This window comes from Typopeltis vanoorti, chromosome 1 (assembly GCF_054136105.1).
Source record: "Typopeltis vanoorti isolate ZY-2024b chromosome 1, IOZ_Tvanoo_1.0, whole genome shotgun sequence".
NCBI classification, from domain to species: Eukaryota; Metazoa; Arthropoda; class Arachnida; order Uropygi; family Thelyphonidae; genus Typopeltis; species Typopeltis vanoorti.
This window is the reverse complement of record NC_143549.1, coordinates 24,933,220-24,950,994: the sequence shown is the minus strand read 5'-3', so window position 1 is coordinate 24,950,994 and position 17,775 is coordinate 24,933,220. Positions and strand designations below refer to the sequence as shown.

Sequence of the window (17,775 nt, the reverse complement as noted above, 5' to 3'; positions counted from 1 at the left end):
AAGCAATCTGCAATCCTAAGCAGATGCACGTGGATATACGATCGTATTCCACTTTAGATGCAGTTTTTGAAAAGGAAGACAAGGATTTTTTGTCAGGAATGCACTTCAGTGCTTTCCAGTTTTGCTTTAGAACCACAGAGAGAGCTTCACAGAGTATTAGCGTAACAACCCTACAGCTAGAAATATGACAATGCCTAGAAATGGAATTCTGTACAAGACAGACAGTTTCTTTATACAATATCAGCTCTATATAAGCGTACTTACATTGATCAACATTTGACAGATCTACATAAAAATGAATTGTCTTTTGTAATATAAAAAAAATTCAAGCACACGCACAATATACAAGAGCAAAACATTAAGCCTAATATTCCTGTCAAGGTTTTTATAAATATATATATTTATATATCTTATTTTAATTAGAGTACTCATATAATGGATTACCATTTAGAGTGAGATCTAAATGATTTGGTGAATGCGACTAGAGAAAATGTTTTTATAATTGGATTTACTGTCGATTGGAATTTTACAGTTCGTGTAAGAGCATCCATGGTCACAAAAAAAGAAAAAAAAAAGCTCCAATAATTGGTCTACAGGAAATCAAGCATGTCAGTCTACAGATGATATGGTAGTTGAAATTATTTTACTAAATAACTATTTTGATGGTATCTTCCTGCAGCAATTAATTTCATACAGAGTTCAGGTAGGCGAAATATCAGAACCCCCAGTTTTGCAAGCCTATGCATGGCAGTCTTCTTACTTGCACTAGCGCTACCATCTCTCAGTACTCTTTGGCATCAGATTCTGAACAAGGTGAAAAACGGAGTGTAAAAGTGACAAGGTAACGGTTGAGGTTTCGATTAGAATAGTCTACAGTGTTGTTACCGTAGTTATGCCATCTTCACGAAGTTTTCTGGCCCGAATCTCCTCTTGAATGTTGATATCTGGTCGGAACAAGTCTTTACAGCGCTAAAAATACAGAAAAATTTCATATAATTTCATTAGTTTTTTTTGTTTAAGGTATACTTAAGAAGTCTCTCTTAATTTACATTTTTTAAAAAAAAATATTTCACTGATATTTTTGTTTCCAAAATGGGATAAAATAATGCAATAATAATAATGTATTGTTATTAATACATTATTATTACAGACACACCGTCCATTCATCCCACTGACGGTCTACCCCTTCCTATTTTCCAAAGAACTATACCTTATATTACTGTTTTTAGGAGCCCTCTTTCTATCCTTTCAATGAATCGGAGGTATTTCAACTTTCTTCTGTCAATATCCTTAAGGAGCCTTAAAGTTCTACTGATCCTTTCTAGCATCAATCTATTTGTCCACCTTTCAGTATATGATATCCTCAACAGCCTTTTGTAACACCACATCTCAAAAGCAGCAATCCTTTTCCTATCAGACTTCTGTACATTCCTAGTCTCAAATCCATAAGTTGCTGTTGGAAAAACAGATGCAGCCAAAATCCTCATTGTTCCCGTGGAGAGTAGCTCCATCCTTCAAGTTCTAGCCCATCTCTAATTTTCTTCTAACGTCTTCTGAATAGCAATTCTTCACATTAATAATGGATTCCAGGTACTCGAACTTGCTGACTTCCTCAATTCTTTCTCCCTTAAGGTATTATCGTGTTTCTCAGGAGTTTCCCTGTTCAGTTTTTTCTTGTCATTACAAAGGAGTACTGTATCATCAGCATGTCTCAGATTACTGATTAATCTACAACCTATCCTGTCTTGAGCTCATTCAATGCTACACGTATTATGTCCTCAGCAGAGATTCTAAACAAGTGAAGAGAAAGTAGGGATCTTTGCCTAACCCCCCTTTCCAACCTGAAGCGGATCAGTTAATTCAACAGCTATTCTTACAGTGGCTCCTTTCTCCCTGTACAAGTTGGCTATCAACCTGATAGTGTGTTGAGGAAAATTCATTATTTTCATTACTTCCCATAGTTTCACATGCTGAACACAGTCAAAAGCTTTAGAGCAGTCCGTGAAACATTACCATAGGGAGTCTAAATTCTTTATAAATTTCACGATTTGTCTAAGGGCAAGGATCTGATCTCTGGTACCCTTATCTTTCCTAAAACCTGCTTGTTTCTCAATGTATAAAACACTTATCCCTCCATTCTTTATCTTTAATTAACTCTGCTGAGATTCTGTCTGCACCGGGGACCTTATTGCCGCTAAGCTGTTTAACTGCTCTTTCAACGTCATGCCTAAGTGGAGGAGGTTCCATATAGTAACTTTCTTGGTGAGAGGGCTCCTCCAAATTTTCTGTGTCTTCCACCTTTGAAGATCCACAATGTAATCAGTCTGGTGCCTTCACCTATCAATATTAGATATCGAAGTATAGGTCCGTCCTTGGTGTTTGTGGAAGCAGGTATTGGTAATAACTAGTCTGTTAGCATGGGCAAATTCCAACAGTTTTTCACCACAGGTGTTACATTCATCCAGACCAAACATGTCACACTCAGGCTTAACTCTCATATCCTTTCCCACTTGTGCATTAAAGTCCCCCAAGATGTAAAGTAGTACATCTCTCCTTGATAGCAGATCTCTCCTTGAAAACGTAAAGATTGTCCAAAACAATCTTTACGTTTTCATAGAATTCTTCACTCTCTTCATTAGGCCTATCTGTGATTGGTACATAAACTGCCACGTTTACACATTGGTAATATGAGCCTTCAGTCTAATATAAAGTATTCTGTCATTAACGGGATTATAACTAAGAAGGGTTCTTGCCTGAACTGTCTTCAGCGTAACAGCTACCCCATGATGCTTTGAGTCACCTTCTGAATAATTCCCTGTAATTCAGAAGTCTCTGTAATTCCCATGATGTCAATTTTATACCTCTCAATCTCTTTCCAGACAGCATCAAAAGTACCCATTTATAGACCCTGTACCTATGTAAAATTCCACTCTAAGATTAATAATCCTATACTTTTGTATTTCTTATTCAGAATATGACAGACTTTTGTTAGAGAGTGTAATATCCTTCTCAAACAGGACCCCCCCCACTTCCTGCATTTCAAATCCCGTGGATATTTTTATATCCTGTATCAGAGTGAACATATCATTACTCTAATAGTAATATGATCAATAAGAATTATTTCTTGTGGCTTCTCCCATGTGAATCTGTGCACATATTTATGTTTGAACATGGTATTGGTAATGACTAGTTAATATCCTGAACAGTGGGTGCTTACCATTATTATTCGTTTTGCTATTTTCTCCTAATTTTCTCGACAGTTCATTATTCCTGATATTCATTTCCTGTACTGTTACTTAGATTTCGAACAAGCGCTGGAGTTTTCTTTTTCTTTTCTTCTTTATGTCACTGTCTTTTCTAACGACTCAACAAATTTCTCAACCTCTTCCTAAGTAGAACTTTCTGTTAAACAATAGGTACGAATAAGTCTGCCTGTTTAATTTCCAAATTCAAATTTGAAATCTCTTCGCGCATTCTACATGACATTGCTTGTCATTCAAGAAGTGTTATCTTTCTGATTAATGGTGATTGCTACTCTTTTCTTTCTGTGATCACTAGGCATTTCTCCGAATACAACATCTTATAGTCTCTCCGGTTTAATTCTTCTTTGTCCTTTCAAGACCATTTATTGGAAGCGAAACATACATAAAAAAGAAAGATGGAAAACGAATTCAAACAGCAGAAATGAAATTTCTCAGAAAAACAGCTGGATATACCAAGTGTGGCCATAAAACAAATGAAAAAAGTTTTACAGCCCCTGAATATAAAACCAATTAATTACTACTTAGGACAGTATAAACAAAAATGGATAGAACATTTAAATCGAATGGACAACAGCAAACTAATATTATATTATACAAATATAAAATAAGTGGGAAAAAAAGAATCTGAACACCAAGAAAAAGATTTCATGAGACCGGAACAGACAACCTGACCTAAAATCCATGTTAGGAAGAAGAAGAAGAACACCATTTATTTTAGGCTTCATATTATAGTACAAAATTTTGAACAATCATTTGTGTAACCTAAGAGCAATAGCTCGTCCAAATAACGACGATATGTATGAAGTTATAAAAAAAGTAATGTAATGCATCATCATTATATACATATGTACATCTATATAATATACATATTAGGTATTATTATATTAATATAATAATAAACTCACAGGAGCCATGCTAATATGTACAGAAAAAGTTGCATAATATTAATTAGGTTTTTGGAACAAAATAAAACAAAGTAGTTAAATAGCATTTCCATTTTTTCATTTTACACTGAAACTGGATCTTTCGATACAAACATGCTAAAACCAATCATTTATACCAGCGTTTCCCAAATGGTGGGTCACTACCCGGCACTGGGTCACGAAAGTTAAATGCCAGGTGGCCTGAAAAACTCTCGAAAACCTATGTGTTTCTTTTGGGTTTTCTTTTTTTTTCCACGAAACTCTAAAATACAAGTAAATAGCGTTTAAGCGGGACTAATGAATAAATAATTTAATTAATAGAAACAAAAAACGAGGATTATATTAATATAATTATATTAATATAATCCTCGTCCGGATCGCCATTTCACAGTCTCTTGGTTCGCGATAAAGTAGCTCAACGAATGGCGAGGCTACGCAGCGGCAACCGCGCCGCCTGCCGAATCGTTTGGCGGTCTGGCGTTTATTTTAGTCACCCGCCACATACTCACTCTGCTTGTTCAGTTTGAGTTAAGCATCGAGAGAGTGCGTATTGGTGTTTTTTTTTTGTATTTATTGGTTACGTGTACCTTATATAAAAAATTAAAACTCTATGAAAGTTCAAATCTGTTTTATTTTACCTATTGTCCATAAAAAATTTAGTGGGTCACGAAGATGAAGTATTAAAATAATCGGAGCCACAGAAAAAAAAGTTTGGGAAACCTTGATTTATACGATTATTTTGAACAGCCATTTCTGTGAGAAAATAAATATTTTTTCATTAGAGTTTCGTAGTTGTTTGAGTTAGTTTCATTTCTTATTGTTAAAGGTCACAGTGTATTGAATATTTTCGATACTAAATAAGTATAATGTTTGTGTATTGCTTCTTTATTTGCTTTGGGAACTATATTTTAGGCCCTTCTGTCTACTAAAAAAATCATCTTGTTTGATATTTACGTATTCGTTGTCGTTCTTTATGAGTAGCAGTGCCTTATAAGCATATAAATATCTAAGGTGTAGTATGTTTAGTATGGTATATTTATTGCACGCTGCAGTATCCTTGTATTTGTTTCTAGTTAAGATTTGAATTAGCTAATTCTGAGTCGAAACTAGAAATTTCAGCGCAATGCGATAGATTCCTCCTTAATTTAAAATACCACTTTGATGGCCTGTGTAGCTCAGTGGAAGTGGCGCTTGAGTCCTCTTCGCTTGGCCGCTCGAAGTTAAACCTAGGTACAAGTCTACTCGTCGACTGGAGGAACACTTTTTCTAAGCCTATCTTCGACCGATTCCCAAGTTATCGATCTCTGGCACGGGCAAGCAGGTTTTGCGTCCCGTAAACTCAAGAAAATAGACCTTAGTTATACTCACATTATTTCATACAATAACATATCCTGTTAGGGTTAGGTACCAAGAGATGGAAGCATTTGTTTGCGGGTCTCTTCATCAGTAGCCACCTATAATTAGTGATAGAGATGGGTCAGCTATTCCTGATTGGCTACCGTTGGAGATTGAACTGCCCACTCACTTTCCAAAAGCTAGATAGGGTATAAAGGCCTCGCCTACTCCCTATTAGGGAATAAAAGGCGTTAGCTGATTTATTTTTTTTATTTATTTTGTAGTGTGCTTTGAATCCATGCAGAATATAATAATATTTAGTAATATTATTATTAAATATATTATTTAATAATAATATTATTATTATTGTGTGACACCTCCAGGGAGTCCAAAGACTCACCGAGGGAGAGTGTGCCAACAGCATCGAACGATTGAACTCCTTCCAACTACTAATCGCGCTTAAACTTGCTTAACGTTTTGAGTGAGCCATTAGTAGCAGAGGCTCTACCAATCGACCAACCTTTGCTGGCATTTATTTAATAATATATTATAATACTATTTTTAACATATTTAAATTTAAGAATCTAGTTAGGTAGTAAAGTCTGTTTAACATAAGCCTTACTTTATTTACTACATCAGTGATTTGCGGTTTCCAAATTAAATTACACTCAATTTATTGCATTGACTTTTTCTATTTCTGTAGTTGCAGTTTGAATTTGTCCTGCAATTCCAATCACACAAAAAATAATTGTGCAATGAAGTTCATTTTATTTGTATTTCGCAAATTAAAATTTACATATTTAGTTTTTGAAACATTCAGACTGAGTTTATTTGACAAACCATTTTGTTTAAATTATCAGCATTCGCTATGGCTTCAATTTGTTCAGTTGTGTTCGTAGGGAAAATTAGAACTACATCACAAGCAAAAATGCTTATTTTATCGTTTAGTTTAAGACTGCAGGTCATTGAAATAAATACTAAATAAAATTTGTCCTAAGACAGATAATTTCTTGTGGTACACCACAGTCTACCGTTTTGGAACTGCTGTAGCTTTGTCTATTTTTACAATTTGTGATCTAGCATTTAAGTGCCGTATTCCAGATGGACAAAACTTAAATACAGATCTTTGTTATATTCCCATGCTTTCCTACTCCCTATATACGGGAATCAAAAAAAGGCGTTAGCTGATTAGATTTCTCCACTATTTGTCGTAAAGTGAAGATCTGATCCTGACAGCCTCTATTTGGCCTGAATCCAGCTTGTTCTTCACCAAGCTTTTCTTCCACAATTCTTCTCAACCGTTTCTCAAGTATACTTGCATAGATCTTGCCAGGAACGCTCAGTAGGGAAATACCTCTGTAATTCTCACATTCAGTTTTATTTCCCTTTTTATATATGGGTACTATGAGAGCTCTACTCCAATCATCGGGAATTCGTCCCTCTGTACAGGCTTTCTGAACTATGCAGTGCAGCCACTATAAGACTTTTATACCACCATACTTCAGCATTTCTGGTCGAATATCATCTACTCTCCTGCTGCCTTTCCACATTTCAAGCCTTTGAATCATGGCTTTTTCTACTTCAAGTATGTATATGTATTCCTGACTGTATGCCTGTTGAGTGTTTTTTAACACTGTGCTATTATCACTGCTTGTTTCAGCAATGTTTCAAAGTAATTACTCCATACTTCAAGGATATCTTTTTTCGCCCGTTTTCATGTCGCCTTTATCATGTCTAATCTATATATATATATATATATATATTTTTTTTGTCGTATAAGATGCGCCATTGTATTGAATGCATCGTGTTTTTCATGTCGAATTTGATGGTACAACATGACAGGGTCTATTATTTATCTGTGAAATTCAATAAATTTATTTTCGAATTTGTCTGGCATCTTTTATGATATTTGCGTTTTTGCACGCTTGCATAAATCATTTCTCTTCATAAATCTAAAGCACCATGATAACGACCCTGTAAAATCGATGATATTTCTTTCTGTTGCCAATAATTTTGCCCGTTGAATAAACATTTTTATAGATACGCAGCAATCTGATTTTTGACCCATTATCCAAGTTTTTAATTCATTTTCAATTTCTGGTCATTTTATCGGTTTTATGCGGAGATTGTGTATTTTATAATTTGCTTCTATTAATTGCTGCTCTTGTTTCCTCCAAATTCGTGCCATTTTTTCTGTAGGCGGAGACCGAAAGTGTCGCATTGTTGTCCTAATGCCATTCTTTTTTGGTGTACTCAATCACTACGCTTGAACGCAATCGTAGAGCTATGTCTGTGCTCCGTAGAATCTATGGATTATAAAAAAAATTAGATTCGTTTTACAACCGTACAACTATTCGTTGTACGGTTGTAAAACGAATATTGCAATTATACAAATTATACAAATACTGATCACGCATTACCGACAAGGGATGACGCACCTTAAGATGCACCGGTTTGTCTGATTTATCTGAAAATTAGGATGACGCATCCTAATTTTCAGATAAATTTGAGGTACAAAAGTGCATCTCATAAGGTGAAAAAAACAGTAATTTTTGAGCCAGTTTAGGGCAGTACCTGGTATTCCTATGAGTTCTATTTTTTTTATTTATTTTTTTTATTAACATTTCATGTGATACAATGTCAAAAAGCTTTGTATAGATCTAAAAATACTATGTTAGTTTGAAATCAAAGTGATTCTTTGAAAAAAGGTTGTTTTTGTCCAAAAATTTGAAGAGTCGAATATTTTCGAAACCGGTAGAAGGGAGACCGGTCATTAATTTTTTAAGTTATTTTTATTTCCCTTTGCCAACAATATTTACCACACCATTTTTAAAAACTTTTTTGTACTTTTATTAATTAATTAATTATTATTATTATTGTTATTGTTGTTGTTGTTGTTGTAAGTCCATAATATATGAGTAAAAATATTAAAAAGTTTTTATTGAAATGTAATGTACTAAATGAACCATATATGCACACTAGTTCTGAACTTTCTAAAATAATATGTTGGAATATCACTCAAAATGATTATAGTATATAGATTCTGTAAATATTTTAGAGATCAATAAAAATAGTATTATTATTAAAAATCATTATCTGGACGTTATCTCTCATTCTTCTTCTGTCAGCTCGATTTCTTTTTCTGTTTAGATATTTCTTACCTTGATGGTTTTTATTTTGAATTCTGCTGATAGCGATTTGGGATTTGTTCCAGTAGGTGACTTCCAGTAGCGAATGCTCCTTTGGATTCTGACAAAAACAGAGGAAAGTGGGTACTTCCCACTTGCTCGTGATGGATGTTTACTAACATGTCGCACAAAGAAAAAGTTAGGATTAGATATAACATCGGAAACTCCAATCGCTTCTCTGCATTCCTTAATGGCTACGGCTCCTCCTACTTATCTAGCTTTGACTCTTAAATGACTCTGTAATTACTAATTATGTGTCTTCTCCAAATGAATGATGCCTCTTGGGTTTATTTACAGATTGTGGATTAAAAACTCATATTAATTGGCGTAAAATAACAGAAAGAAGTTTTCATTTTACTTTGTACGTCTTGAATTTGTCGTGCAAGACAGTAGTCAGCTCTCACTTAGTCACAGCACCTGGAGTCAAACGTTGCACTTCAATTCTAGTAAACTATTGATGATTTGTGTTAAACACACACACACACACACACACACACACACACACACACACACACACACACACACACACACACACACACACACACACACACACACACACACACACACACACACACACACACACACACACACACACACACACACACACACACCACAACCAATGAAAAATAGACATTGTTATACGTAGTATATTCAAATAAACGTGTTCTACCTGGCGGAAGTCTCCTGGTGTGGTGACGTACTTATAGATGGCGTAAAGAGGAATGCACATCATGGAAGACAAAGCTAGCAGCCAGCCAATAAATTCTCCCCACCACGGGTAGATGTAACCAATGTAATCCAGCCGTTTGTACTGTATCAAGCTGAAAAAGAATACCCCCTGGAGGAAGGCATTTAAAAAAAAAAGAATATTAATATACATGATATTTAAAAAAAAAATATTGTGTCTTAAATGGTATGAATATTTATATTAATAAGTGAACATCACAAATAGTATTAATACAACAATATGTGTGAAGCGAAACGAAATGAAATGTTAATAAACATTTTGTATTAATTCTCCTTTCTTAATTCTCTCTCTCTCTCTCTCTCTCTCTCTCTCTCTTTCTCTCTTTCTATCTATCTGTCGAGACTTTCTCCTAATCATTTCATGTGCTTTTACGATTGACGCGTTTTGATAAATATGGCGATTTCCGGCTCACTCCACAGCTCATCCCCTTTTCCAAAAGAACCATCGTATTCTGTAGGGTCTGCATGGTCGGATATCATGACGATTTCTTTCTTTGGAAAACACTGCATTGCATCGAGTAGGATTTTTAGTGCCCACGCGCTATATATTTATTGCATCTTTTGCATGACTCAAACGTGTATGAAAATCTATCGACCTTTATTCTGGTGGTTGTGAAATGTATTGAACAAATTACATGCGCCGTCTGCAAACCCACAGAACAGCAAACATTTAAAATGGTTTATCCCTAAAACGATTTATTAAAAATGATGGCGTGGAACAATTGTGGTATTTTAAGATGTTCTTACACTGTCCAGCTTTTGTGTTAAGGGTATGGGTCTGTTCTCTTACCCTCTCCCCTCAAATTTTATACATTCTTCTTGATATCGTTTCTGAATTCCTTCTCGTTATATCCGAAGCATTGAAAGCAAGTTACAAGAATTTTTTAAACACCTTCGTCCCAATATATTCCTAATCTCAAGGTTTCCCTTAACTCTATTCTAGGACTACAGATACATTTACTACATTGCTTCCTTGAATTCTTTATATATTTGGAGAAAAATTTCCTTGTTGCAGTCATCACGTGCCGCATATTTGCAGCAAGGCAATTATTCAATTCAAAAGGCAAATAATTTATCCCAGAGGATTTTCCATTCTTCACTTCTCCTTAATAATTATTCAATCTTTGCAGGGCGTATTTCCTTATTATTGATTCACTTCTGTATATTGCAGTTTATTTCACTATTGCTTTCATCTTTGTTCAACTATTTCTGAAATAATTGCCAACATTATCTTAACCTCCCTCTGTAGTCACAAGATTTTCAATGACCATTTAATAAAATGAATAACTAGGTTTCTCGTTGCTTATTCATCTGTTCTTCATTAATCGGAATTATTTTTTCGTTCCTCTTAATATATTCCTTCTGTCCATGCGAAAATTATGCCCAGCTTTTTCTCTTTATTTCTTTTTATACCTTTTTCCATTATAAACAATTCCATCATCATCTGGCAAAGTCATTATGAGCTCATGAAAATGTTTTTAGACTATGCTGCTTTTTTTTTAACTCTTTCATTCCCCAGAGTTTCTTTTCCTTTTCTGATACCGCCTATCCTCCTTCTGCAATTCCCTCATTTAATCTCGAAATTTATGTTGTTCTTCGTTTAAAGTATTTCTAATTAGCCGGTCTTGGATTGGATCCGAGATTACGGGTCTTGTTTTACCTGTCTGATTCAACATCCACTGCTTAACCCCTCCCCCCCTCTCTCTCTCTCTCTCTCTCTCTCTTGCTAAATTAATTTTCAATACTTTAACGTTGCTGTAACTAAGGCGATAAGTTCTTATTTAGCATCGTTGTTATTCGTAAATAAAGAGGTGCATCGAGATCACGATATTCCTGCTGCTATAATTTGTGTATACATCAAGATAATTGTTATAAACGAAAGTACAGATTAACTTAGCTGCTGGTCTATGATTAACCGCTTACTCCTCTACTACCCGCCTATTGGATCATCAGCCAGGGTGCAACTGGAAATGAAAATGGTAGTAACAATAGCGTTACGTAAATGCTTCAGTTAAACTCACTGTCTTGGATTCGTGAACGGAGCATAACAGTTCCTTCCTCCTCACAACGCTGCGTTTGTACAGTATATCATGTAGTGGGAAATTTTTTTTTTCATTGTTTATCTAGAAATATTTCAACTCAGCAACTTTTGTCCTAAAAACAGGATGAATTTTTTCAGCTGCTTTTGTATGGAACTGCAAAAGGTGTTTTTAAATTGACATTAAAAGAATAAAATAGGTAACATTATAATCTATCATAGTAGCTATTGTGGCATTTATGGTTACTTAAATTATAATAATTATTTTTATGCCAATTCAATCCATAAAAATTTACTACTCCTATAACACATTTAGTACTGTGAATGAGCTGATAAACAGATCACCCTGAAACTCTGCTCTAGGGAACAAACATGAAACTTTTTCAAACAACTTCAGACTTCTAGTAAGCAGAATGAAACTTCACATAGGGCAACGAAAAAAATCGTCTGTTGACTCTTTAAAGTTAACTGCGAGGTATCCGAGGCTACGTGTAGCCCAGAATGGACTGAAATGTGTTTCCATTATTTACTTTGTTTAGCAGAATAAAAATCTTTCTTTCTTTCCTATCTGAAATTGGTATAAAATATTTCCCGCGTCCTTGCTGGGATTACAAAACCTTTATGATGTTTTGTTTGGTTTAGTTGAAATCACGCCAAGCAGCTGAAACTATGAAGACAAATTACTCATTGTACTATTACTAGCATAACTAGTTTACTTGTTTCGTGGATGAAAAACGAGTTTCAGGAAGGAAACTCTTGTCACTCTGTACATGAATTACATTACAGAGTAGTTTTTTGGCTTTATAGAAAGAACCATCTCAATGCATGCATCGCGTTGGGATGCATGCATTGAGACACCTGCTAAGGGCGCCGGTGTCAGAAGAGTGCCAGCGGGATATTTTATTTTATTCTTTACATACATGAATGCCAGGAGCATCAGGAAAAAGGGAGATAGAGCTTGTTGACTTGATTAATGCGTTGAGGCTTCACATTGTTGGCATTAGTGAGACCTGGCTACCAGAGATGATAACATAGTACTGAGTGCAAAGGGTGCAATATTTCTAAGAAGGATTGAAAGGAGGTCATATACTACTATTGATAGGGGAACAGACATTGAACTATTGATTTGAGTCGAGTTTGAATAGAAAGCTATGACTGCAGCAGAAATAACAATTTTCGATGTGGTAGTGATTAAACCACCTGTTGTGAGGTGGAATCAATTGGTTACTAGTAACGACCAAATAACAAGATGAGTACGAAACGAGTAATCATCATGTGTGATTTTAATTATTTGAGCACTAACTAGGTAATCATTCTTCTCGCGAAATCTGATGAGAAGAATGAAACCGAATTTAGTGAGCTGTTGCGAGAAAACTTCCTCAAGTAGCATGTGACAGAAAGAACATGAGTTCAAAGAGTGTTAGATTGGATTATTCTTACGTGACGATTCTGCTTGGTGACAGTGATTATGCTGTAGTGTACTGACTCGAGAATGGCTAAGTAGATGAAGGTTATATGATGAACTACAAAGCAAGAAATTATGATCAACTGAGAAGTATACTACGCTCTTCCCACGGTATCGGCTGCTAGACGGGAACATGCCGATATTTTTTAAGCATTTGAAAGATACAGTACCTTAATGATGCAATATTAGAATGGGTCCTTAAATTTCGAAGAATAAATAGGTAGGAGGAATATCGATGTGTAATCTTATTAAGCAAGATATTCTTTAAAAAATATGATTTGAAAGGAATACTATGTGTATATGGATGATGACAGTTATGAAAATTATAAGCAGCAGACCAGAAGCGTGAATAAAGAAACTGGCCCTGCAAGCTAAAGACAATCTAAAAGAATTTTATCGTTGTGCTGCAAGTAAAATAAAGAATTAATCTGAAAGAATAATTCTGAATGCGGATGACAAAAGCAGAAGAGATTGTTCAATTAATGAGTGGACATTTTGCTAAACGCTCTCAACCTGGTGTATTCAGTGTTGAGCTCACTGGTACTGCTTCACTGTATGAAGAAACTCAGGTACATGATACTAGAGATGTTGCACAAAGTGAATTGTTATTCACTTATGTTATGAATTGTTATTCAGCAATAGTGGCTTTGTGATATCGGCACAGATGTTAGACAACTGTTCAGCTGAACTGCCTATTCTTTTTATATAATTTGAGTCTCCAAGAGGACTTCAGGGAAGTGGAAAGAATACATGACAATTCCATTGTTCAATGATAGTACAAAGAATAATATGTCTAATTATCAACCTATCAGTATTTCTGAAATGGCGGGAAAGATTTTGGTCAGGGTGGTAAGTGCTCGCATAAAGAAATGGGTTGACAGAGAATTTAAAGTATGCAATGAGTAGCGCTAGATACTCGAATTGGCTCAGCAAGCGCAATATTGCGGGAGCTTTGGTCGTTCGGTAGTATTGAAGCGGGAGTTAAGCCAGAAGGCAAAGCTGGTTGTCTTCAATACAGTCTATGTCCCCATCCTCACCTATGGTCAGGAGAGTTGGGTAATGACCGAAAGAATGCGGACACGAATCCAAGCTGCTGAAATGAGGTTCCTTCGAGGGGTTGCTGGGCTGACAAGAATCGATAGAGTCAGAAGCTCTGCAATTTGGGAAACCCTCAATACTCAACCGCTGCTTCTCCGTGTTGAGAGATCACAGTTACGATGGTACGGGCACCTGTTCAGTATTCCACAAGCTAGGCTCCCCAGCAGGTCCTCTTTGCAAAATTAGAGAGTGGGCGGCACACGCGGAAGGCCAAGGACTCGCTGGATACTATATCCAAAACGTTGGGTAGACACGTCTGAGAGTCCCACCAGAACACCTGAGCTTGGTGGCGGAGGATCGTGATCACTGGAAGTCCCTCTTGCAGCTGCTGCCCCCACAACCAATTAGGAAAGGTGGGCCTTGAAGAGGGAAGGTTGGATGAGTGAGTAGCATGAACTTACTAAGGGAAAGTATCTGAGCAACTTATTCACATATTTTAATAATGCTCTGACAAAGATAATGGATTCTCCATGATACGTTTCGGCTTTGCCATGACTTTTGACAGGATACACCATAAAAGACTATATAAATTTGAGAATATGGGATTGGATTATGAAATGTGTGAATAAGAGAATGGCTAACTCTCACATATTAAAAAAAAAGTGGTGTGCCTGCAGGATTTAAGGTGACCAGTGGTATACCACAAGGATCCGTCCTCGGTCCATTGTCACTCGGTCTTTATATGAATGACATTGTGAAGGATTTGACAGGAGTTTTACTGATAATGCAAATATATAAGCATCATGGGGTTCCATGAAACGCTCTGCCCACACTGTCGGTACAGAACAAGGTGTACCGTGCGGAATGCTGATGATATGCTGTATACTTACAGAATGATTTGAATAGGCTGGAATTGTGGCCGTGTGAAAACACGGATGTGTTTTCACACGGCCACACGTGTTTTCACAAGCTGCTACATGGATGTATGTAGCAGCTTGGCGTTTCCCATTGGATCCTGTGGCTAGTGTTTCCAATTCCATATTATGTCAGACCAGACTTGTAAGGTTTGGTAAGTCGGATGTGATATGTAGTCTTGATGTTCAGAGATACGGATATTTACAGATCTTTCTGTTTGTCCATTGCAAAACAAATTGCGCGAACACGGATCTTTGTATGAATTTAGTTGATGGAGTTGCAGGTAACGATGTGTTTACAATTTTTTTCATAATTTTTGTCACACGTTCTGCGATTCCTTTAATATATGGTATAGGAGTCCTGTGGACTTCTTGTCCTGGTTGTTACATAAGAGAGCAGTTAATTATTGTTTGAATTATTCTTGGATTATAGCCATTTAGAAAGGTTATTTCTTTGATAGGTTCTAGTTCTTGTTTCAGAGATACTTCGGAAGAATATAACAAATATTCTTCCGAATAAAACAAATCTTGTGTGCTTTTGATACCAGGATACTTGGTATATGCGTGATTCTATAGTTATGGATACACCACAGGTCTCATTATGCAAAAACTCAGATCATAATTGTAATGCTTAAACAAACCGTTATATGCAAGGATCAGGGAGTCATTTTCTTCTTTACAATGTGTTGATACGACCACAAATGAACTATTGCCCGCAGGTTTCGTTTCCTGGTGTACGTGATGGTGCTGATACAGTGGACGGGATTGTGGAATACAGATTACGAAACCACATTGAGAATTTGTAGGCTGCAGACACTAGCAAACAGAAGAAAGAGTGTGATATGTTTCAGACTTACAAACGTTTGAAAATTATATAGGATAGAATTTTTCATTATATGAAGGGTGGAAAGATGACGGGAGCGCATCCATGGAAGCTATGCATGAATGCAGTCGAGATGAAGGTGAGAGCTACATTTTTCTCTCATAGATCTGTGCGGATTTGAAATGGGTTGCCTTTTGAGGCGGTGAGTGCAGGCAGTGTCAGTGAATTCAAGAAAAGGTTTGAGAGCTGATACAGGATATCTTGTGTGCTACTGGTTAAGTGCTACGGATGATTTGTAGCCTCTCTCTACTCTTAATAATAATAACAATAATAATAAAGGCACTTAGCGTAAAATTTTTCAAGGACACCAAAAAGTCTTCGTTCTGTTATTGATAAGTTGTTGATTTGAAGTCCACTGTGGCATGCACTTGTAAAGTTCTTTCCAGCTTGAATATTTATTAGGGTTTTCCAAAAGAGTGGTATTTGGCAATGACATTGATTGATTTTTCTTGTTTAACACTTTAGGGGGATGTCATGTGACATTAAAAAAAAAAACATTTTCTACCTACTAATTCTTACATTACTCACATTGCCTTCTACAATAGTTTTTTACAACCTTTTTAGGTGGAATTTGACAATTTAAAAAAAAAAAAAGAAAAATTGAAACATCCTGCTACTTCAGTATGAAATCGACTAACTCCACTTCAACTAAAAAAGTCCAAATACAGATTGCTGTCGTCAAGAATCAAACTCAATTCTCTTCTAGTCGAAGAAAGCGATGTCTCGTATTCTTTTAATTGCTCTACGGAGGTGCTAAATACTATATCCTATAAATCTTACAATTTTAATGAAGTCTAACAAAATTGAAATGTTACAGCTCTTTAGTAATCGATATCATTAATGTTTTGTGAAAAGTTTCTTACCCCACAAACTAGAGGAGTGAACACGAACCAGCACAGTTTCCACCATAGACAAGGATAATAACCAAGTATGTCATGGAGATTCTCATAGTAGCGATTGACCCCTGAAAATATAAGCAAAAATCAGAACAAGAGTTATTGAGATGTTAGTTCATAATTTAAACATTTCATGATCCTTTAAATTAAAGGATAATAAATATCCACACACACACACACACACATACACACACATATATATATATATATATATATACACACACACACACATATATATACACACACACACACACACACACACACACACACACACACACACACACACATATATATATATATATATATATATTCCTCAGACTCAGTTTCAACATAGACGAACTATATTTTTAATGTTTTACTGCTGCATATTTTTAGCGTTTTAGTGCCACATATTTTTCAGTGTTCGCATGCTATATATTTTCATTATTCGCGTAAATCCTAATGCCTCAGTTCTTAAAAGCCCAAAGAGAAATAGATGGCACTTTCTGCTTGCTATCGGGAGCTTTATGAACAGAAGAAAGAAACCACTGTTCACATTTCTTGATAATTTCATACGGAAGATTGAACTGCCAAATTAAGCATTTTTCCCTATTTTCTTATACTATTTCTACTTTATTATATTACTTTGCATTAATAATTAATATTAAAATCCCAATTCGTGACTGAAACTAACAGCAATAACCTTTACAACATGTTGATGCGTCACCTCATACACGTACTGTAAACACACGTAAGCAATACGGAGTGCAAACGGATAAAGAGATTAAATCCAACTTACGTACAGTTTGTGGAACGTAACTCTTATATAAGTCAGGGACTATCTGTATATAACTACTTTTTATAATTTATATTACTTTTATATAATGAAATCTATTATAATTACTTTCCAAATGTGAACAAGACGAAACCTCTTGCTAAACTAAAAAAGAAGACGCTTTAATAATTGAATTTCTCTTATTGGGCTATCTAACACATCCAATTTATCCTGACATAAACATGTTACATGCATAGTATTTCTGCCTTTAAAAAGATTGATGTTCTTTTCTGTTCAAAACATTATTTCTCCTCCTCTCAACTCCTAAGTC

At 35.5% G+C, this 17,775-nt stretch overlaps 1 protein-coding gene across 1 annotated transcript in view; it reads right to left on the bottom strand.

Moving 5' to 3' along the window:
• Positions 1-454: 454 nt before the first annotated feature.
• Positions 455-17,775, bottom strand: part of Gat (sodium- and chloride-dependent GABA transporter) — a 159,959-nt gene continuing 142,638 nt past the window's right edge. Inside the window, exons 11-13 of the mRNA XM_090396893.1 lie at positions 16,658-16,758; positions 9,380-9,547; positions 455-969 (exon numbers count right to left, since the gene is read on the bottom strand). Coding sequence (XP_090253019.1) covers positions 871-969; positions 9,380-9,547; positions 16,658-16,758 — 368 coding nt within the window. The 3' untranslated portion in view covers positions 455-870. The remainder of the gene's footprint in view (positions 970-9,379; positions 9,548-16,657; positions 16,759-17,775) is intronic.